At 40.0% G+C, this 24,470-nt stretch overlaps 1 protein-coding gene across 1 annotated transcript in view; it reads right to left on the bottom strand.

Moving 5' to 3' along the window:
• Positions 1–18,845, bottom strand: part of LOC311211670 (scavenger receptor cysteine-rich domain-containing protein DMBT1-like) — a gene marked incomplete at both ends in the record, with an annotated part of 39,448 nt that extends 20,603 nt beyond the window's left edge. The window contains 3 exons of the mRNA XM_084290568.1: positions 589–633; positions 13,791–14,096; positions 18,782–18,845. Of these exons, the coding sequence (XP_084146694.1) occupies positions 589–633; positions 13,791–14,096; positions 18,782–18,845 (415 nt within the window). The remainder of the gene's footprint in view (positions 1–588; positions 634–13,790; positions 14,097–18,781) is intronic.
• Between the last annotated feature and the right edge of the window lie 5,625 nt (positions 18,846–24,470).

The following is a 24,470-nucleotide window of genomic DNA, read 5'->3' as shown; positions in this document are numbered from 1 at the left end:
AGCTGCTTGGGCTGCTAACCAGTGCTGCCTGAGAATGCACAGAAAGGAGCCATGGGAGATGCAGACGTACCTGGAGTTGTGGTGGGATATGAGTTCAGTGTGGCTGTTTTGTCTGCTAAGGGAGGAAGAGAAAGAAGCAAGTGAGGGACTATGGGAGGAAGGAGCATGATCAGGTTTGCTCCCAGCACTAGGGATATCGCTGCTGTCCAGTCACTCTGGCTATGCAGAGTGTGGAGGTCTCAGCATGAGCATTCAGTGTGGGGACAGAGTAAAATAGAAACGGCAAATGAACCATCACACTCTCTCATAAACCAAGCTGAGTTTCTTGTTGGAATTGCCATGTTTAAAGAGTGGCTACATTTGTCCACACTGGGAAGAAACAACCTCAAGTGAGGAATATTTTCCATGAATATCCCTCATCTATAATGGTGCAGTGCAATCCCTCCAGGATCTCTGCAATCTCCATGCCTGCAGGCAAGGCACATGACAGCCCTAGGGGCAGCACCATGCACTAGCCTGATGCGTGTGGCCGAGCTGCTTGAGCTGCTAACCAGTGCAGCCTGAGAATAGTGCACAGTGTAGACTTACCTGGAAATGTACTTGTGTCCAGAGAGTTTCTTGAGGTAGTTGTTCCTGTGGATTAAGGAAAAGCAATAATTAAGTTAGAGACTTTGGGAGGAATGAGCATTACAAAGCTTGTCCCAGTACTTGGTTATTCATTGATGTGCTTTCACAGTTTCCAGACTGAGACATGATCTTGTATTTGGACAGGGGAATCTTTCCAAAAGAGAGAATTTCTCCAGAATTCCTCCTTTTTCATTTTTATCTACTTCTCAGATAGATAGTTGTGTATTTGGTTGTACAATCTAATGCCTTGGATAGGGATTTAGTTGTCCAGTCTAACGTAGAAACTGACAGAAATGCAATTTGTAAGCAATTTAAAATAAATCAATAAAAACTATGCAGATTGCTTTTTCTAGGGCTATAAATTTCAGTTGAGACAATAGGTTTACAATAGGAAAACAAAACAGCTGGACAAACTTTCTGAGACATACTCAATCCACGGAATGACTATTACAACAGCACACTGATGCATCTTCTGACAAGACAGACAGGAGCGGTGTGAGGGAGAGTTGCTGAAAATGTGTTTTAGGAAAAGGGTCTGCTGTATATTTTTCCCACCAATATGTTTTAAATACTGGAAGGATGCAAAGGATGTTTTTTTTTCATAGCTGCAGAGAACAACAGATAGGTTTCAGCAAACAGACAGGTTTCCCTAGAAGGAGTATAACACTTTTTTTTTTTTTTTTTTTTTTTTTTTGCCTATGTCTTAAAAGCACATGTGCCTGAATTAAAGCTGGGAAGTCCCCTTGTTAATGCAAACCATGATGCTGACAGGTGTAATACTGCTCAGGAGGTGTCTGCTGAGAATGGCAAGTCCAAGATATCACCCTTGTAAAATATCAATACTATTTAGAAAGTCCTTGGTGATACTAAATGTTGGTTTCTGAGAAAGCACAACATACCTGAACACTGTCACTGTTATGATTTGGTTGTGGAAATGTGCAAGGCTGGGTTTTTACAGTCTCCAGGTTTTCCATCTGTGTGCATGACCATCTCAGTGGCATAACTGGGAGGAAAATTCATGTCCCTGGTACTACATGATGCCATGCATGATAGCAACTGTGTCTTACTATTGTGCTTCGATTAAGTTATATAAAGTTAAATAAGTATTGGGTGATTCCATAAGCATCTAGAAGGTTAACCTTGAATTATTTTAAAGCAAGTATAGATTACAGCCAAGGAATGACATTTCTTCTTTATTTCATATTGAAGAACACAGATTTATGCAGTCTTTTATTAGTACTTTCAAGGTAGTTTATTTTTTTCTAAATTTGGTTTAATCTATGCCACAGGACACTACTATAAAAGTTGGAACGATATTGGTTTCATTGTAATAAATTTACTTAAATATAAATAATAATTAATCACAATGTTGAATGGATCATATTTTTAATAAGACAACACAATGCTATCAAATTGTAGACCATTTTACATCCAATCTTTGCACAAAGTTGATAATATTAGCACATGAGTTACATGTATGGAACCACTGCAGAAGCATAAGACATCCCCTTTTTTCTACTTTTTTTTTTTTTGAAATACTAGTTTTAAAAATTTTAAGTGGTTTACCTGTGGTGGCATCCAGAAGAGCTGTACTTAAGAAGAAAAGCAAGATCTTGTTGGTACCCATCTTGCCAAGAGGTGCCAATAACACAGAGCATCAGAATTTATACTTCTACCCCTGTGAAAGGGTGAGGCTTCCAAGGCCAGTCTGTCCAAACAATAGGTGATTATGAAATATAGTTTAACAGTCATGGCCCAAGTTATGTCTGATTTCTTATCCAATATTTTTATGACTACCTGATCTTTACAGAAAGATAACCTATGTAGAACAAAGTTTCCATTTCCCGTAAAATTTGTGCTGTCATCACTAATACAAATTATCTTAACTATATATTTGACTTGTGTGCAGGCACAGCATTACCTTTGGAACCAGACTGGTGAACCGATGTGTTTCTTTGCACCTACCATTCCAATTTTATTTATTTGCTGCTTGTAGCTAATGGCTTAATTAAGCAGACTGTAATGCATTGCAAGGTGAGGCATCAAATTCATACCAGGCTTTCTGATGAATCCTTCAAGAAAGAATTCTGGTCTCATATATGTTTATATTTCTGATGGTTTCCTCTTGAAATTACACGCTTGCTTCTCTGTTGCTTGTCAACAAACAGCACATCATACATGCAATTGAGTCTGGTATCAAAAATAAATTAATGTCAGCTATTTGTTAAATACTCTTACTAAGCCTAACCAGGGACCTCTGTTGAGCTTGCTCTGGTTTAGCAGTGTCTTCCCTCAATCTACCACTATGCTCCTTAGCTGAATTTGGCAATAAAACTTCCTTCAACCTTTTGAATCATGAAGTTTATCAAAAGAGAAAGAAATATGGGTTGAAGAAAAACCAAAAGTTCTGTTGAACTGGTTTCATTGCTTGGTCTGTGTGAAGTCTTAATGCAGTTTTAGAATGCTTAGGGAACAATAGCCTGTCCTGCTAATTTGTTAACTCGAGTCACTATATTTCACTTCGACTGTTTCTCCTCATGTGATGAGAAGAAACTCAGGCCAGCTAAAAATAGGACATTTGTTGGTCTAATATTCTGTTCATTGCACTTCATACAGGCTATACTTATCTGTCCATTTTGGCTATGACACAAACACTAATCAAACCACATAGCTGACATAATTCATGATTCCTGATGGTAGACTCCAACCTTCCTCCTGCAGCAAGGCACAGCTTGGGTCTAGAAACAAAGGGAATAAGGAATTCTCTTTCTGAAAAGGTTAACAGCACTAGAATAGAGGAAGAAAGGACAAAAGACCAGGGTCCAGAAACAGAATCAGAAGTTGTCAAAGCAGTCACTGAGAAGAGCAAACAAACTGGAGCACAATGGTAAATACAAGTGATTGTATTCATGTAATGAAGAAATGGAAGCATGAACATTGCTATTCACAGCTCTGCTGTTCCTGACAAAAGGAAAAACAATACCATGTGCTCAGTGGAGTGATCACACATCATGAGTCGGAAGGGGCTGTAGGGTCATTTTCCTTCCTCTAAATTCTTGAAAAATAACATTTTTTTACAGGCCGAGTTGCTCAACCAGCTGGAAAGCAGTTTTGCAGACAAGGAACCTGGGGGTCCTGGGGAGCAAATTGATCCCACAATGTGCCCTTGCAGCAAAGATGGACAATGGCATGCTGGTACCACATTCAGAAGCGTTGCCAGCAGCCGAGGGCGGTGATCCATTGTCCCCTGCACTCAGCACTGGTGAGCATGCTGGTTTCACACCGGTGGCTAACTCAGCTCCACCACACCGCTCTCTTACTCCCCCTCCTACACAGAACAGGTGGAGAAAATATGAAAAAAAAAAAAAAAAGGAAAAAAAAACTCATGGGGTGAGATAGTGACAGGGAGATTACTCACCAGTTACCATCATGGGCAAAACAGACACAACGTGAGGGAGATTAATGTCAGTTGTCGCTTACTACTAACAGACTAGAGCAGTGAGATCTAAAAGTGAACAAAAAACACCTTACCCTCCATCCACCCTCCCCTACCTCCTCTTGAGCAGTGCAGGGGAATGGGGGCTGTGGTCAGTCACTGACCCTTTGTCTCTGCCACGCCGTCATGGTTCCTCTCTGCCTCTGCTCCCCGTGGGGTCCCTCCCATGGGATGCCATCCTTCCCAAACTGAGCCTGCAGGGGCTGCCCACAGGCAGCAGCTCTTCAAGAACCGCTCCCTACACAGCTCTGTGCCACAGGGTCAACAACTGGCACAGGTTGCCCAGCAAGGCTGTGGATTCCTCCATCCTTACAGATAGTCAAATCTGACTGGGCACAGTCCTGAGCAACCTGCTTTTGGTGACCCCACCTAGAGAAGGAAGGTGGACCAGATGATCTCCAGAGTTGCCATTCAGCCTCGGCTGTTCTGTGGTACCATGAATAGAAAATTTATGGATGATGTCAAGGAGGTTCAAGAACAGAAGAGGACTAGAGGTGGAGTGGTTTAATTTATCTACATTAAATCTGCAAGCACAGCTCTTTATCACAAACTAGGCTTTCAGAGTTCTTGCCAGGCCTCACCCTATTCTAGCCTAAGAGGAAATTTCTGACATTTCCAGTCAACATTTTTAAGTTAGCTTAGGCCCTATATCTTCAGATTTAATAACCTTTGATTTACATCTGCTAGAATGCCAGCATCCTCTGTACAAAAAAATCCCTTAGTACCTCTACTTTATACTGCACATACCAAAATCACAGCAGGAAGTCTCCTGTGAAATGACTCCTCACACATTTAGTAGTTGCACAGTGATTACTTCCCAGCACCAACCCACTTACAGCAGGTTATTCAACTTTTATGCTACTTTACAGCATATTCAAACTGTTAAGCAGCAAACTCCTAGAGAAAGCTGAAATTAACCCACATAAATCATTTTGTCTAGAAGATTTTAACCATTCCAGCTCCTTTCAAGACCATGTTTCCATGTCTTGTTTTAACTAGACAGATTTTTCCCTTTGTTCTCAGAACACGACAACAATAGCTTACTTCTAGAGACTTTCAATGACTTTCTGAACTTGGAAAAACTCATTAAAACTAATTATCTCACCACAACATGGTATCTTTGTCAAGGACATTCCCTTCATCCTATATACCTGCCAGAGCTTGTCATCATCTAAAAATTATCCTGTGATTAAACATAAAAATGCAAAGAAAGAGATGAATTAAGCTACTTAAAAATAATACATTTTATTTGCAGGAAATATTATTGGATAAAAAAAAATAGTGTGCTTATTTATTTTTTTTTACATGTGGTACTTGAGGAAATTCAAAAGCTAGTAGAGTAAGCATTCCTTTCTGTTATTTGTCATACTAAATTCCAGTCCCATGTCTCATTATATCTCTGTTTCAAGTATACAGATGTGGGGAGGAACACCTGTAGTTTTAAGTGGGGAAAAAAAAAATTACAAATACTTAACTCTTTTGACCCTACAGAACCCAGCAGGACTAACAGTCTTGATTCCCAGAGATAAGTTTACAGTGATGGCCAGCGCTGGTTTTCATTATCAGCCCAGCTTACGTAGGTGTTCCCCAAGATTTCCTAACTGGTAGCTTGCACAGTAGATATCTACATTGTGCTGCCCAGAGCTGTATCTCGTGGATTTTATCTTGTTTCAGAGGTTAAAAAGCAGAAAAAAAGCAAGGGTGATAATGGCAAAGTCCAGATTACTGGGTTTTGATTTTCCCAGCTGAAGGACCCAAGCGTTTAAGAGCTTTCAGACAAGCTCTGGAAGAAGAACAGGGGAGGCTCTCATCCTTGCACATACTGAGCTTCAGCAGGGCAACTGGATTTTTGCCAGGGTAACAAGCCCTACCGCCTGTATAGACAGAGGTGTATTAGAAAATCCCCAAAACAAACCAGAAAAGCTAGTCATCATGAACAACGGGAAGTTCAATTAAAAAGAAAAAAAAAAAAAAAAGTCTCTTGAGGTAAGGTTGAGACAAAACATAAACTCCTTGCTAACACTTCTCTTCTTAAAAAATCCATGCAATTAGCATTTCTGGTAAGTGCTGACTGAAATGTGAGGAGGTTGTTTATAGCTATCACTAATCAATAAGCAGATTTCTTATGTTCATGTCACCAAAGCAGCAATATCACCTGCTGTGAAATTGTTGGTGATTTACAGACCTCTCCCAACAGAAGAATGATTATCTAAATTTTCCACAGCTCTATTCTCAATACCATCTTTTCAAAATTGAACTTCTCCAAAACATCCATCTCTTCCAAAGAAGAGCTTGCACAATTCCTGACCTTGTTAACGGAGCCATGCAAGGCTAGGAAGACCACTTGCATGGCCAAGGCATTGTCTTTCAGACTTCAAGAAAGATAATCAAATCTGGTGCTATGCTGATAAGGTGACTGGTACAGACTGTTGGAAGTTTAACGTCTGGTAATACTTTTTAACAATAGGATTTATTAACACATTCTATAATAAGTCACTTATAAATCCTTTGCATGAAGAAGAATTAGGTACGTCCATTGCAGGAAATGGAACTGAAACTAAAAAACATATCGACCCAAAGCACTTGTTCAGCTCTGGGGCATATCTGTCAATCACCAACAACGATAAATACTTTAAATCAATATCTAGTTAAATAATTCTTGTTAGAAAACTAGATCTGTTCTGAACTTCGGTAAGTGTAATGAAGAAATGCAATGAAAAATATTGTGTTAAGAAATATGACAGCTGAATATGACTGCGTTTCTTTTGCAAGATTAACAACAATATAATTCCACTTTAAATGACAAATCAAAGTTGAGTGCCAAAATAACATTTCCCTAAATGTTTGGTTTTACTTCTTGTGGCAGTTTGACTTAGGAATGTGTATTTTTAATAGTTAAAATCGTCACCAATGGAAAAAAAAAAATCAATCAATAAATTTTTTTCTTCATATCTCCAATCTAATACTTAGTCCAACATGGCCCTGCTTTCTGACCTGTATCTATTTCTTATTTTCCACTGCATCAGGATGGAGTGCAAAGTGCAGTATGTTCAACTTCTTTTTTTTTTTCTTTCTTTCTTTTTTCACGCCTAACTGTGTGGGTCATTTCTGCCAGTCTGGAAATGTGCTTTTTATAATATGGTAGGTGCCTCACATGTGATACTCTGTGAAGCAACAGGAGCATCGTACTTACTAAATTAAAGGTATAAATACACCTGTTCCTCTCCCCTGCCTCCCCATTACTATGCATTATATAAAAATGTGTAGACAGGGAAAGGAAGTTAACAAATTTCACCGCACCTCGTGAAGTCAATTTTGCACACTTAATGCTGCATTATATGTTGCACTACATAATCACAGCTTAACTGGGAGCCAATGTAGGTCATTAAAATTAAACATTACAATTAAAATTAAACATTAAAATTAGCAACAATTTTCTCCTGAAAGTTTTGGAAATACTGAGCATAGTTAAGTGTTTGCCTACCTCTCTGCAAAACCAGGCCTCCAAGATACTTCTCAAAATCCATTATGAAGATGTTTGCTGAAATGCTTATGGCTCAGGTGATGTCCTCGGTTCATACTTTTCACAACGATGGTGCATACTGAGGGCACCATGCTTCAAGATCCTACACTGGAAAACTTCCAAAGGCCAAGCCAGCCTATTAAATGCCTTTCTACAAAGCCCAGCACAACTTCAGCATGACCATACCAATGTCAAGCAGTAGGTTTTGTACGTTAGTATGAAGACAAAACACGAGTGCTCTCAGGTAATTAGAACAAGCAATGGGGTCTAATGGGCTCCAGCCTGTGCTTGGCATCACCTAAATAGCAGCCAAGCATTTGTTTAAAGAAGAGAGCCTAGAAGCTGGTCATAGAATAATGCAGGGCCAAGCACTGGCCAACTGCAATTCCTCAGCTGAGTTATGCTCACTGGCCCACATGCTCACAACCTGATGATAGGACTTTAGCTTTCTAACCCAGTCACCTTGGACCTTGCAAGTACATCCTTGTTAGATAAGAATTTTGTATTGCTCTACTTTTCTAAAAAAACATCAGAAGGAAGGGAAAGGTGATGTATGCACCCTAAAATGAAGCGATTAAAATATGTTATGGTTTTCACTGACATTCAGTTTTATTAGATTGATTGCAAACTCAACAGATATGGTCCAAAAACAGTGAAGATCTATAGAATTGTTTAAAACAAATATCCTAAAAGGATTATACTTTGTGTTTGCAAGTTAGGTTTTGCAAGAATCGCATACATCTCGCCCCCTGTAAGGTCTATATTTCTATCCTGAGGATTTCATTGTGCCGCAGTAGCCTTTGGTGTTGCCTGGTTTGTGTGAATACAATAATATTATAAATCCACTCTGTCTTGTCATAAGGATGCATGAATCATCCTTTCAAAAAGGGAAAAATACAAGAGCCACTGACTTATTCCATTGTACACCTTGTAGCTGCCACCCCATTTTGTAGTAAAATTAGTGAAGTTTTGAACCAAGAACCTGAGCTAAGAACAGTAATAATATGTTTTCCTTGAACTGACAAAAAGCTTTGAAAGACAAATAAACATTAACACGAGCCTTTTCAAATAAGCATTAGCAGGGCATGTAAGAATGATTTAAAAGAGTGTAAGAGTAGATGTTAACTATTACCAACCATTATTTGTATTTACTAAGAGAGCTTTAACAACTATACCCTTCACCTAAAATTTGAGATTTGATATGTAGATGCACAAGACATTACTATGAGACTTAACAACACATAACTAAGAAATAGTGAGGAAAACTTCAGATCCTAGTGCAAATAAGTCAGTGTAAATAAGGCTGTAGTGATGCTCATATCTTTTCCATTCATCCAGCAGTATTTAGTAGAGGAGGAAATTATGGGGGCAATTTGGTTTGTATTTTAACAAAACCAAAAATTTATTATAGCTCTCTAGCTACTCCATATTCTTTGGTCCTAAGCATTAAGTACACGTGAATCATCAAATGTTCAACCAGTCCAGTTCACAGTCTAAGTTCCACCTTTTCAATCTCCTTCTCCATCAGAAACCTTCCACGGAAAAAAAATCCCCTGCAGCACGCAATTACTCTATTTCAGCGGTGAGCCAAAAGACATTGAATGCTGATCTAGGTGTCTTCCTCAGAGAAGTTTTGAACATGCTCCAAAGCAGGAAGGCTGTAACAGAAGCTCAGTTTGCCCATTTACAGCTTCCTCCCCCAGATACACCTAAGCAGGTTAACCTTAGGAATAATAAAAAGCAAGGCTTTGCTCTCTTCACTTTCCTAAGCATCTGAATGTTGCAATAAAGGTACCAAAGGTCGATCGACTTAAAAGGGACTGCCCTAACAGCAGCCGTTAAAGGCTGGTTCTATCTGCCTTGGCCACAGCCCAGAGCCAGCCTCGAACACATGCAATGCAGTGATAAAAGACAAAAACGCATGTTCCAGAGACATCAAACCAAAGTTGCCCAGCAATAAGGGATCCAATGAGGTGCTCCTCACTGCCAATAGCATTGTGCTCTGCCTCTGACACATCCTATTTTGTGCCAAAGTCTCTAGAGGCACAGTCCAGCTCATGCAGGCACCTGCAGGCAAGGAACAAGGAAGTACAGCACTTCTTAGAGTCAGCTTCTCCAAAGATATTCTCAGAAGCTGCCCCCTGATGGGCTAGCAGAGGAGGAACTCCTGGTATCTCGGTCCAACATGTACCATCCACAACATTTATTGCTGCTTGGGAAAACAGGAGGAGGAGAAGCCCTAACTGGCACTCTTGGACCAACGCTCTGTTTGCTCTCTTGTGATGGCCAAAATGTTTGTTCCACACTGCATTCTGGGAAGGTCATTAAGCCCCATTAAGCCCTAATGATGCTCATTTGTTGCACCTGCTAACTGTCTTTCCTTCCAGCAGATGAATCGCCACCGTTGCATATGGCAGAACTATGCTGTTACCTAAAAAAGTTATACTGACTTCATTTGACCTTACCCGTTGACAAAGAAAAATAAACAAAGGACTTTCAAGTTGGTTTCCAGAATTGCCTTTGTTTGAGAGTAAAGTGCTAGGCTATAATTTTCCCATTGTGGTAATAGCATGGTAAGGATTTGTATGAGTTTTACAGATGTACCTGTGTTAGCCAGTAAGCCACAGACGTATGACATTACGCAGGGCTTATCTCACAGAAGATCTGGGCCAGTGACAAATAAGGTTCTAGACCAGGAAGACAAATAAGGTCTTCCTGGATTTTTCCAGAACCCAGGTATGTCATGTGCCTGTGTTTTTACAGAAGAATCCCATATATACACAGCATGTTGCTTGGAAAAAATTCTTTATTTTACATGATGCTCATTGAAACAGGAAAACTTCTGAGTTCAAATGCAAAGATGGTTGCAGGAATGAAAACAGAAATATCACACTAGAAACACTGCCTTCCTGATTTGGTGATTACATATTTTATGTTGAAAATCAGCCATAATTGAAAGTAGCTCAAATCTACATTTTCTCAAGAAGAATCTTCCTGAAGAACTAGTCACAAAATATCCATACGCAATTGGAAGAATCATTTCTCTCTCTCTTTTTTTTTTTTTTTTTTTTTTTTTTCAGTCATGTATGCTTGTCTAGGTATTTTAGATGTGTAAAATTTTATCCATCTGGAATATTTGATTATGCCATGCAAAATTTCATCTCCACCTCAGAAAATCTGAAGTGATAGAACAGGACTTAAAAGGAATCTTACTAAAGTATTAAAGCAGTACTTGTATTCAAATATTTTGCCTACTAGCACTGACTGTAGTAGCAACAGAAAACATTGCAGGGAAGCTTCAATAGTCCTACCCTTGCCTGAAGGGTAAATTGAAATATACACGTCGCATCATGATTTATTGTGGAGCCTTTCTGATATCTGTTGCCTTTCAGAGGTACTTAGGTAGGTCCTGTTACTGGTTATTATGCAGCACACATTGTCTGATGGACTCACAACTCCCCTGTGGAAAGGAAGGGCTATTGATCGTAATTTACGTCTGAGGAAACTAGAAACAAACTCTTGTTTGGTGTGGAGCAAGAATTGGCCATGTGGGTTCCCCACAACCCAGGCTATATTTTTCACTGGCAGATGCCAGATATTCATCTTGAGAGGAGGAAGCTGATTAAGATGGAGTGTTAAGATTTGACAGCCTAATATTGTAGGTGGCAACTGACTAATTTGAAGGTTGTTACTTGGCTGCAAACCTTTGCTGGTCTTCTGGCTTCATTCAGTGCTGAGTTATGTCAAGCCCGTCTCTTCCCATGAGGTTATCTATCACCACAGAAAGCCTTTAATCTTGAATTGTCGAGGAGATTACTCAATGCAAGGACATTACTCAATCCATCAAATTACTCAACCAATGTGATCTGCTGCAGGTGTTTACCAAATCTCATGTGATCTGATATGGAATTGATTTCTTCACTGTGTTTCAAAAGAAACCAACAAGAGTGAAAACAGCAGCTGTCAGGGCCATGACAGCAGTAATAAATGGAGTATGAGAGATACCAATTGGAGCAGAAGCTGAATTCATGTTCTCCAGGATGCCAAAAGAGTCTGGTTCTAGGAAGGATGAGAGGTCCTGGTTACATTTGATTCCTCATCTTGTTATTTCCAAAACATAAAAAAATGGGGAGAAAATGGCATTCTAGATGCCATTTAAATATTAATCTATTTCTTGCACTCTGATACATCCAAGGTACATCAACCACTTCCCTGGGCAACATGTTCCAATGCTCAGTCACCCTCTCCATGACGAAATCCTTCCAAATATCCAACCTAAACCTCCCCTGGCACAACTTGAGGCCATTTCCTCACAGCCCATCACTTGTCACCTAAGAAAAGAGACTGACACTCTCCTCACTGAAACCTCCTTTCGGGTCTCCCCTCAACCTTCTGTCCTCCAGAACAAACAACACAATTCCCTCAGTTGCTCCTCATAAGTCTTGTTCTGTAGTCCCTTCATCAGCTTTGTTGGTAGACTCTGCACACACTTGAGCAACTCAATATCCTTCTTGTAGTGGGGAAGCCAAAACTGAACACAGTATTTATATATAGATCACTTGCATCCTAACAGATGAATCAAGATCTAAGAAAGTTTAGGGGGAAAATAAACATAGATTTCTAGGATTTTTTTTTCAGTACAGGCTGAAGCTATTCAGAGAAAATATAAATGTGTAAATCTTTTGAATTATATTCCAAATACGTCTAGAATAGATGTATTTCCAAATACATCTAGAATAGATGTATTCTAAATAGGTCTTCAAGTTTTAATTTCAGCTTCTAGCAAACATGAAGAACCTTTGTCTCACTTAATTGATCTAATATTAACTATGTGAACAAATAAATGTTTGAAATATGGGCCATCCTAAAATATTATACTAAAATGATCAACTGAAATAATGATTAGTAGAATAACCGTACACATGAAATGGTAGAAAACAATAACTGATAAGAAGTTGCATAACTGTTGCTCATCTACAGACATATTTAACTACACTGGATGAGAACTCACCTGCACTATTATTTTGGAATAACCTGAGGGTTTTTTGGAGTAATCTAGTTGTTTCTTCATTATTAAATGAAGAAGAATATGCCCTAAAATTATGAGCAGTAACGTTCTCCTCATTGACTACAGCCATGACCAAGCAGTTCCTCTGCCTACTCTCATCCACACACACCCCAAAATAAACTTGAGACATTCCATCGGGGCACTGCCTTTGATGCTGAGTATATGTTCCATCAGAACACAAGGAAACACAGCACTGTGAGGATGACTGAGCAGTGGCACAGGTTGTCAAGAGAGATGTTGGAGTCTCCGTTGTTGGAGATAGTCAAGAAGCCAAGGCATAGTCCTCAGAAACCAGCTATAGGCAACTTGCCTTAGCAAGGGGGGTAGATAAGATGATCTTTAGAAATCCCTTCCAAATACAACCATTCTGTGAGCCTGTGACCCTCAGCAGAGGCAGGAGGTAATCAGAGCATCCAAACCCTCCAAACGTACCTGAAGTTGAGGCACAGTGGAAGTCGAGCTGGGGCTATCTGGCACTGCAGACAAAAAGCAGCAGGTGAACGAGGAACATTTTGGCTAAGAGAAATAACCTTTTGGGTGTCAACACATCCTCAAAGGGGCTTCCAGAGCAAAGAAACCAGAAATCCCCAGTCAGAGTTGTGACCAAGCTGGACTGAGTGAAATGAATATGGTCCCAACAGCCCCAGGACTTGCTCAAGGGCATAGCCACCAGGCTACACGGCAGACCAGCACACAATTTCTCTGTCCCATTAAGCAGCTGTTACATCCAAAAAGATCACTTGCAATAGCAGTGTCTCCCTGAATATCAAGGAAGTTACCCAGTTTCTATAACTGCAGCCCAGACCTGAAGCCAGGACACAGAGTACATCGCTGATAAGATGGATACAAACAGAAAATTCTGCAACCTTTCACTGGGGGCTCTGTTAGTCACGGGACTGAAAATAGAGAACATGAGAGTGTGAGGCACTTGCAATTATGCAATTAATTCACCACAGGGACACACACGCCAAACCTGCAGCACAGCACACAGCAAGGGCTGGCCAGCTTTGACTAACCTGAGACAAACACCACACCGGGTCCCTTCAGGAAAAAGCCACCACAACATAACATCCTACCTGAGCAGATGACAGAAGCAGTCCCGTGTTGGCATTCGGAGGACACGTAGTCAGAAGGGCAAAACAGCAAAGAGGTTTCAGAGCCGTCACAAGCCACCGCGGTCCTCTGGTACCACGGATACGAATCGCTTGAGGAGAAATAGTCCATCACGCTGACAGGTGAGCCACAGCCAAGCTGCCTGCACACAACCTGAGCATCGTTCATGTCCCACTGGAAGCCACACACTTTTGCGTTCATTCCAAAATAGTCGATTTCCACGTTGCCAGCACAGCGGTCAGGCCCTTCGGTCAGACGCAGCTCCAGCTCTTGGAAAGACAACAAGATGCTGCGTTAGGTGTGTGCGGGAGCCACCCACAGCATCACATAGGGCTGGCTGCCCCGTCCCGGCCTCCCCGCTGGTGGATGACGAGGCTGGGGCAGCATTGGGCACGTGCTTTGCAGTGCATGGGGCCACAGCGCCCTGTCCGGCAGACTCACCATCAGCTATGACTGCACATGGGGAGCAGCAGCAGCAGCAGTAGGGAAAAAAAGAGAGAAGAACAAAATTAGGATAAATCTTTTGGGAGTTGTCAACACACTGTGCTCTTTCCCGAGAGACCCCAGACAATCCCCAGTCAAAAGAGATCTTGCAGGGGAAGCTCTGGCTCAATGCCTGCTCTATGACCCTGCACAAGTTCTGTGAGGTTCAGCTGAGGGCACTGGCGGTGTTTAGTCTGGAGAGAACAGGCTCAGAGCAGACCTCATTGCTCTCTACAGCTCCCTGAAAGGAAGGTGTGGGGAGCTGGGGGTCGGCCTCTTCTCACAGGTAACTGTGATAGGACCAGACGGAATGGCCTCAAGTTGTGCCTGGGGAGGCTCAGGTTGGGAACCAGGAGCCATTTCTCCTCAGGAAGAGCAGCCAGGCATTGGGACGGGTTGCCCAGGGAGGTGGTGGTGGCACCATCCCTGGGGGTGCTCCAGGAGAGGTTGGACGTGGTGCATGGGGACAGGGTTCAGTGGGTGATAGTGGTAGTAGGGGGTGGTTGGACCAGATGGTCTTGGAGGGCTTTTCCAACCCTAATGGTTCTATGATAAAGGCCCTCCAAATAACTACGCGCACTCACACCTCCCCAGCTCCAACAAACAGCAAGCACAAAAGCCTCTTCATCGGACAAATTACTGCTCAACAACAAAGAGGATTAGGAAAATCTAAAGTGATTGCTATCATTACAAAAAAAAAAAAAAAAAAAAAAAAAAAAAAAAAAAGAGAGAGAAAAAATAAATCTTATACATGCTACTTACTTCCAGTGGGCTGGATTGTTGTTGGAACAGCTGTATCTATTCCTAATTTTGGAGAAGGAAAAAACAAACGTTACTCTATGGGTTGCTTTAGAAAGCAAACATAATTGAAAACTTCTACAAAATGCTATCCCAGAATCAGCACCCCATTACCAGAAGCCCTCAGAAAGGGAACAGCCCCTTTACACAGAAACCAGCAACCCCCAGTCAGCATGGACCTAGCTGAAACACTTATGGTCCCAACAGCCCCTGTTGATGGGAAAGCTGTATTTGTTGTTTCTTCTAGAGAAGAAAGAAACATACATGATACCCTATGGGGTGGTTGAGAAAGCAAGTATAATTTGAAAGTTCTGTAATATACGTCCCCAGTCTCTAGAAACTTTTGTCTGAGAAACTGAGAAAGCTCCAGAACATTTATTATTTTTCTTAATATATATATTTTGTAGACTTCAGGACTTTTTTTTCCCCCATTAATTATCAAATTTCTTTGTGACTCCACACAAATTTCTCACATGCAACTGGCCTGGAGAGTTCCATATGCATGTTAAGTGAAAGGACCTCTCTGAGATATCTGCTGTTTTTCACTTGATATGATCAGAAGTCGATGGCTCTGCTTCTTCTGTGGGAATAGACTATGAAAAATTCTTTTTCTCCATAGCAAGAAAAAAAAAACACACCTCCTTCCAATATCTTTTCTGGTTTCATCCATATCTCACTGCAGCTGGTGACATAAACTCTAGGTCAGCGCATCAGTCCCTGATAAGGGTTTTGCACAATACACCTTATGGAAAATCCTCCAGGTGGCACCAATAGATCGAGGACAACCTGTGGGAAAGGGGACTGACAGGCTAACAGGCTATCTCCTTCCAGTACTTCCTTTAACGTGACCTAGAGAGCTCAGCTGTTCTGAGGTAGGGCTTTATGGGGTTACTGAAACCCTGTGAGAGGGACAGCACATAGACCACCGCTATCCTTCCTGCATCATGGCTGACACCTCTCCAAACATCCTTGGAGAATTGTGATTTTATTATTTTTTTTCAAGAATCACTTCATTCAAATTAAGCTACAGTCTTAGATAATTCTATAGTCTTGTTAAAGTGAACATGCATTTTATGTACAGGAATATTTAGCAGTGTATTCCAGAAAGGTGTAGGCTTCTGCGGGCAACTATTTAGAAACAACTCAGGGGTAACTGGGAAAGTCCTCCACAAAATGCTGTTCTCTAAGCACTGAGAATGCCTATCTACCTGTTGCTAATCAATGTAGAAATTTTTAAGCTTGGAAAACTCAAGCACTTACTAACTATAAACTAATTACTAAATAATTCAGATTATTAATTATTAAAATCTACATGGCTGGATACTATTATTATTACTCATCTCACTGGTATGCATACCAGTGAAAATCAACAAACATTTCCAAAAACGCATCTGGAATTAAACTCATCAAGCCAACACCAATAAACTCAGCAAGTACCCATTACAGAGTAAATTTTTCCATTTTTTGTGCATGATTTGCATATTAGATTAAAATCTCACCTTTAGAAAAAGCATAATTAACAGAGAAACATTTAAAAGCTTTAAAACAGGTGAGTGTGGCTCTTTAAAAAGGGTTTCCAAATGAATATATTTGTTTTAACGTTTGACTCATTTTAATAATTGTAATTTAATAATTGTCAATTTAATTATTACTTTCAGTTCCAGAAACAAAACTGATTGCCTTAATTATATTGTCACTACATTACTTTGTAAGAACTGAAGTTTTAAAAAAATACTGAGCTGATGAGTCTGGTAAGATGACAGCACAGCAGAGCAAGGAAAAAATTAGGCTATAGGATCAGGAGACAGTAACAATCCTACAATCAAAATTAATTTCACAGCAGTAGTGAGGTCCTGCTCAGTCTGAGTACAAGTCACCAGAAACCAGTGTACAGACCTGTAGTCAGTGAAAATATCTGTCTGTTCAAAATCTGGATAACTTTTCTCTACACATTCAGATACCTTTGTACAGGCTGTTTTTCACGTCATTTATTATCTTAAGGTTTTAGATCAAACATTGATTTATTTAAGGTAATTGGAGCAGTTACTTGCATTCTTTCTTGGAGAAGAGCAATGTATATATACAGTTATATGCTGAAACTGAAGTGCATGCATATGCTGGTTCTGTATTTGTACATTTCACCATCTGGGAGCCCAGTCTGAAGGGCACCTGCCTATACTGGTAGGGTGACTATGTTTGCTACAACTGGATTAGCAAGGCTTTCAAATGCAAGCATCAGCTTGGAGAGAATATTTAGCAAGGTCAACTCTATGAACATTGTGCATTTTTGTATTACTTTTAAGTTACCTGTTGTTGGAGGTATTGATGCTGGTGTCCAAACCGCAGATTTGCAAGCAGCCAACAAAAAAAAAAAAAAAAAAGTTGAAAGAACAATACGTGAGTTAAGGTAATTAATGTACATGGGAAGTTTGCATGCACAGGATACCCTAGTGACACTGACAGAGGGATATGCTGATTTATAAAGATTAGGTCCAGCTACCATCAGGGATAAAAATCCTGCTCCATGGACAACCTGATAGTTGAAAATTACCGACTAATACTGTGTACAACAAGACCTGTAACACTGGCCCTTAAACACACAGTTTACGTAAAGTAATTACAGGATGTAAAGGAGGATCCTGACAGGGAGATATGTAATTTATCCAGTGAGTGGGGAACTTTCTGAATTTCTCACCACACTGCTCCTCACACATGCAAGGCTTTAAATCTAAATGAATTGGATGATAATAAAAGGATTAAATGACAACTCAGCATTTTCGAGGTGAACATCAATATTCCAGTTCACTTTTCAGTGTCATTAAATGCACCTCAAATATTTATGGAGGAATTAAGTAAAAAACTGAACCTGGAACCAGCACTGAATAACTATTTCCTTCCACTGTGTAGAGTTGGGGGGTAACACAGAAAGGGAAAATAAGTTTTTGCTTTCAGTTAATCAGTCCAAAGTCAAATTAGTCAAAAAAGTCAAAAAGCCAAATTAAAGACAGAACTTTGCAACTGAAAGAGGAATGGATGGAAAAATAGCAGCTGTTGCAAAGGCTTTTGATCTGTTTCTGTTCCCTCCTCCCGCACAAAGAATGCAACAGCAGCTGCTTGAAAAGGAACAGCCTGTTTCTCACAGCAGCATCCTGGCACTCTGCTAAGCCAGGGAAGCCTCACATGGAAAAGGAGGTGCAAGTGATTTTGGGGCAACCATCCTCCCTCCCATGAGACCCACTGATATTTGTGTAATTGATACCAACAAACTTAATCAAATACAAAATGCATGGTTCAAAGAGCACCTCACATCCTTTAAAATAAACATGCATTTCACCAAGAAAATGCATATTTATCTTCAAATTCATTACTCAAATACAAAGATTAAGAAAATTTTATCACTGGCTTTACAATGTATTTATCTGAATTTCCGTTACTAACCTCTTTAGAAAAAATGGTGAGAAGACAAGTTGAAATTCACTAAGCAGTTCCAGTAAGAAACTGTTAAAATAATGGACATAACTATCGATTTTCTCACCTGACAGGTTTGATCTGCTCTCAGTTTTCAACTGAGCTAAGAAGTGCTACTAAATTTAATCCTCTTTTCCCTTTAAATGTCAACATTAGCTTGATGTAAAATATAGCCATGAAGTTGATCAGAAGTGGGACTCTTTACCTGCATCCAGCTGCATATGAAGACCCATCATTACCATCCAAGACAAGATCATGGTAGTAGCCATCTCGGAGCTCCTGGTAAAAGCAGGAACCAGAATTTATAGACAGAGACTCTAAAGGGGTGTAGCAGCCCAACCTGTCCCCTCACTAAATCAATATCAAATACATTCCCTTGCTACTCGTACTTCCTTAACACATGACGATATGCTTGATTTGTTACCCAACTTTTTTATAGCTTCCTGGTTCTGCAAGATGGCAACACCTGACACCTTCCTCAGAGAAGGTAGAGATGAAAAGTGCTTCCAATAGCTGCTATCTTTCCATTCCATCCCTCTGTCACTGATGTAACATTCTTGGTTTTGGATGGTATCTGAGCCAAAGTTGCTCTTTAAGTTGGTTTAGTGGATCGGAGCGATTTTCCTTCATTTTTTTTTTTTACTGCATATGGAGAAGTGGAAGAGCACGGTAAGAAGCAGTGGAGGGGCTTATGGAGACCTTTCTGACTGGCCTGGCCTCCCTTGGGGAGACATACCCACCTGCTGCTGAGACAACCATCACATCTCTAATTCCTTAAATTTGTTGTGAATCTACAGTTTCAGGGACTGAGTCAAATATCACGCAAATTACCATCACATCTTTCCCAAATATTAGTTACATGTTGGTTAACCTTAGGGAGACTGAAGAGTTTGGAACCAGGGTACTGAGTTGCTTTGAATTCCCTCTAGACTACTTTTGTGAGTATTTTTGTCCTAGTAGATGTCATGTAGAAATTCAGTAGAAAGTCATTTTATCTCTTTCTGGTCTCCCCTGTTCATGCTCTGTTGGGCTGTATCTTCACTAGGATAGTGAGACTAAGGCATTACATTTAAGCTTTGCAAGTCATCTACTGCAAATTGGAAACCACCAAAGTCATCTTTTAAATTTTGTCACAAACTCAAGACAAAATTCTCTGGCATACACTGATTATTGTTAAACTGCACGAACTCCTGGTTCTGTGGAAAGATTTAAGTCCAGGGATAGAGGTAAGCATAGAAAATAACTGAAAATTCATTCCTCAGTCTCTGTCTCTGAAGCTCTTAAGACTTTACAGACTCCTTTACATAGACCTCACACTAGAATTTGGAACATATTTAAGAAAACAAATAAATAATGGGATCCAGTGGAACCCTATAATGGATTTTTATGAAGAGAAGCTGTTTTTCAGGCCATGGATGATTCTTCCCTTGACCTGAGTACCCACTGAAGAAACTGCCTTTGCACAGCACTGCTAAATTTGACAATGTTTGATTAGTATATAAAACTCCAGAAACTCCAAAAGATTTGGTCTGGAAGAGGTCTCTGGAGGTCCAACCTGCAAGTCAAAGCAGGGCTATCTTCAGTGGTCATCAAGTGGCTCAGGGCCTTAGTTATTCTTTTAATAAAAAAATCTGAATTTTTATCTAGAGAAGTGTGTGTTATTATTATTATCATTATTTATTATTGTTAATAATAATAATAATGTAAATAAAGATGTGACATGCTGTTTGTTTCTGTTGCTAGTTTTACATACGTTTGGTGTCATCACTGATTGGCGGACATATTACACCTCAAGAACTCAGAAACATGTTTCTCATGTTTCATGAAACCCATAACCTAAATGTCCAGGCATAGAACAGCCAACACCCAACCTGATATAGCAGAGAAGAGTCAAAAGAAAAAGGGAGAAAGGAAGAACAAATGTCACAGCAGAAAGGAGAAATACATGTAAAAAGTTACTTTGTTAGACACGCAAACAGTCCATTGACTCTGTAAATATAGGCAGTTTCTTATTATGGTTTTGCAAGCCAGATGGAAGAAACAGTTACTTCAGAAGAACTGATGGAATTAAGGGAGGTGGCTTGTTAAATAAGCTGGGACAGCTGCTGCATATACCTGAAGAGCTGGTAAAATAAATATTTATTTTTTTTTTAAATAAAAGCAAAGCCAGATTGAAAACATTGAAAAGTCAACAAATGTTGTTAATAGTTCAATGGAGAAGGAGAACATGTGAAATAACTCCAAAGATTAAGCCTTCGGGAATCTAAAGAGACGTCCTGCTCAGGGTCTGGGATCCATCATATGTAGAGAACAAGGTGGAAAAGCTCTTGGATCAAGCTAAGAAGAGGGAAATCACTTATCAGACATTGTCAAGGGGAAAACAGACTCAGCTTGGGGAAAATTAATTTAATTTATGGCCATTTAAAATTGATTTTCATAGTGAAAAACAGAAGACTAATTAAAACAACACCTGCTTCCCACTCCTCCCCATTTTCCCCTGCTCTGGCATGGGGCTGTCCCTGTGGATACCTGCTGTGTGGATATCTGATCCTGGCACTTCACCCTCTATCTTATCTGATCTTGGTGTTCACAGGGCTGGTTCTCTCTTTTTTCCTCTCAGCCCTCAATGCCAGGTAGTGTTTTGCCCTTGCTTACATCTGTTCTTCCAGAAGCACCTCCAGCGGGGCAGCCCCAGCTTCTTCTCCTCCCAAAGGTATTGACCCTGCAGCCAGCCACCTGCTGTCAACAGAAAAAAAAAAAAAGAAAAAAAAAAACAACAGATGCTTCCATTTAAGGAATATTTATTCATTTAAGGAATATCTGTTGTAACACCAACATTTATTTACCCTTTTAAGATGTTACAAACATTTTATTTTCCCAACATGCACAATCAAAACAATGACAGCATCAAACCTGTACTGGATTGCATTTGCTTTGTTTTCCTTGTGTGTTTTTTTTATTTGATTTGATTTTCTCGATTTAATGGAATATAATTGAAGCAAAGGAATATAATTATATATTCAACAGTTAACTATTTGCTTTATTATTTTAAACTATTTTTATTATAAAAATAGTTTATTATAAAAATTGTTTTTATTATTAAAAATATTTTATTAAATGAGTGTTTTCATATGCAATGGTCACTACATTCTATGACCACAATTCTGCATAGTCCCTGATGCTGCAGAAGAAAAATCCAAAGAGCCAATACCAAAAGTAGTCCTCTGATATTGACCTGTATTTTGCACAAAGCTGCCTTTCTTCATGCCGGGTAGGACAGCAGATAGGGTGGGGGGTTGTTTACTGACTCTTGGTTCATTTCCCCAGAACTGGAACTTGATGAACTCATCAGCTTCAGATCCACACTCACTTTCAAAGTCAACTTGAAAGAAACAATGAAATGTTTGTCTTTTGGGTGGGAGAAAGGATACAAGCTGTTCAAGCTTTATTATTATTATTATTACTATTTCCCACAAATTCATTTAAATTCAATTGATACTTGAATTTCCATTGTTTTTTATTCTGTTACAGCAGCATTGATGTCTTTCACCTGGGACGCAGCAAGGCACCCAACAGTCACTTAGCCAAAGCTGAGGTAGCCTCCATGGCCCATGCCTTCTCCTGGTCCCTGTCTTCTCTCCTCTTCATTTGTTCACTGTTCTTGCACCTCTGTCCAAAGCTTTGTTTACACAAGTTTTCTCAAAGCTAATTTCAAGGCTGGACTAGTTTCATTGCTTAATGAAATTAGCACATGAAACAGTGAAAATTAAAAGATTCAGTCAACAACTGGAGCCAGCTGTGCAGCTTGGACATGGGAATACTGACCTCCTTCCTTGCACAGAGGCCTCCTGGCAACCCCTCTGCTCTACTTGCTCCAGTAATGGTCATTTCTCAGTGACTATTTAGGAACAAATACATATGAGTGGCAGTGCTACATCTGACAATTTGTAAACAAGAGAAAAAAGTCCGGTTGCTGTCCCCAGAGAGCAGAGCTCAGCGCCTGCCCCTCTGCTCCCCTCGTGAAGGAGCTGAAGGCTGCCATGAGGCCTCCCCTCAGCCTGCTCTGCTCTGGGCTGAGCAAACCAAAGCACCTCAGCCAGTCCTCATACGTCTTGCCCTCTAGACCCTTCACCATCTTTGTAGCCCTCCTTTGGACACTCTCGAACAGTTGAATGTCCTTCTTATGTTGTGATGCCCAAAGCCACACACAGTACTCGAGGTGAGGCTGCACCAGTGCAGAGCAGAGTGGGACAATCCCTCCCTCGCCCAGCTAGCCAAGCCATGCCTGATGCACCCCAGGACACAGCTGGCCCTTCTGGCTGTCACTGCACACCGCTGGCTTGCGTCCAACTTGCTGTCAACCAGAACCCCCAGACTCCTTTCTGTGGGGCTGCTCACCAGCCTCTCATCCCCCAGTCTGTACGTCTTTCAAGTGTTTTTCAGTATTTCCCAAAATAATCCTCTGTGTAATTTTACTAGGCACTGAATCGAGACAGACAGGCATGTAAATCTGCCTTGAATCTTGCCTGGTGCTTGTTGAACAGACTTGGTCTAATACCTGACAAAACAGAAGAAGTTTGATAAGGTTAGCAGCAGCTTGCAGAAGAAGGATGAGTCTGAAACAATCTTTTCTTATTGTTTCCTCCAGAGAAGGAAAACGATTTGTACAATGATCCATTAAACCATAATCCCATAAAATTTCATTGGAAAATAAAAACTTCATGGGAACACAATCGATATTTCCGTAAAAAAAAAAAAAAAAAAAAAAAAAAAAGTTAAACAGAATAGTGTTCCCATGAAGTTTCTTTCCTGTTACATCAACAGTGCTTTAAAAGATTAATGCATAATTTTGCATATACAGTTTAGCCAACTTCCTAGTACATCCCACCCAGTCTTTAATTTAGGGTAACAGTTTAATGAATTTGGTTCAGCTGGGCTGATCACAGCTAGTTCTGAACTGAACAGTTCCACCTCCTTCCGAATATGACTAGTAACTGCAACAAATACGTCTGCCATCTTGACAAAATAAGTAATTCCACAGCCATCCAAAAAGGCAAAGGGCATTTCTACTAAAAAAGGAGAGAAAGACTATAAAGATGTGTAAAAGGTGAGAAAGAAACCACACAAATATGCTCAGTGAGGAGAACAAATATATGACCAGCATGAACTTACAACTGAATTCTGCAGTTGTGTCCTGCTTCTCTATTGCAATCTGCTTTCTGAAATACCAGATAGTATAGCCAGGTGTCCTTCAGCCTATACTCAGCACAGTATTTGGAGGTAAAGCTGACTTCCAGCACCAAATGGCAGAAATTCAGAAACCTAAGGCTATGCCTGGGGAATATCCTATTCATAGAGGCCCAAGCTCTTACCAAAGTCATGAATGACCAACAGCATGCACGTTATAATTAATTCTTAGTTTTTAAAAAGGAGATTTACAAATAGATAAGTGTTTAATACCAGATGTTATATTCATGTGATGGTTATATGATGGTTAAAGATTTACCTGTAGTAACATCTGGATATCATGACATCCAGATTGTGTTAAAATAAACAAAACAACTACTTTATTTACAACAATAAAGCTTCTATTGCTTAATTTATGTTTAATCTAGCCTAGCACTTCTGTAATAAAGATAAAAAGTACATATTGCTTTGTTTCATCTTCAGATTATCTGTTGGTCAACAACTGAGTGGTATAACTATCGTATAACATAAGTACCTTTGATAATGTTTTACTGCCAAGATGATGTGAACAATGAGAAACGAGACATGAAGGCCTCGCATTTTTCATGAAATCACACACAAAATGAAGTGTGCATAGTCTATATTCTAAAAAAATGGATTACTAATTTACTATGGTAATTGTATGCAGTTATGAGCTGTATTATGCA

Source organism: Netta rufina (assembly GCF_964035555.1).
Source record: "Netta rufina genome assembly, chromosome: 7".
NCBI classification, from domain to species: Eukaryota; Metazoa; Chordata; class Aves; order Anseriformes; family Anatidae; genus Netta; species Netta rufina.
The sequence above is the reverse complement of the archived record's forward strand: the minus strand, read 5'-3'. Positions and strand labels throughout refer to the sequence as shown.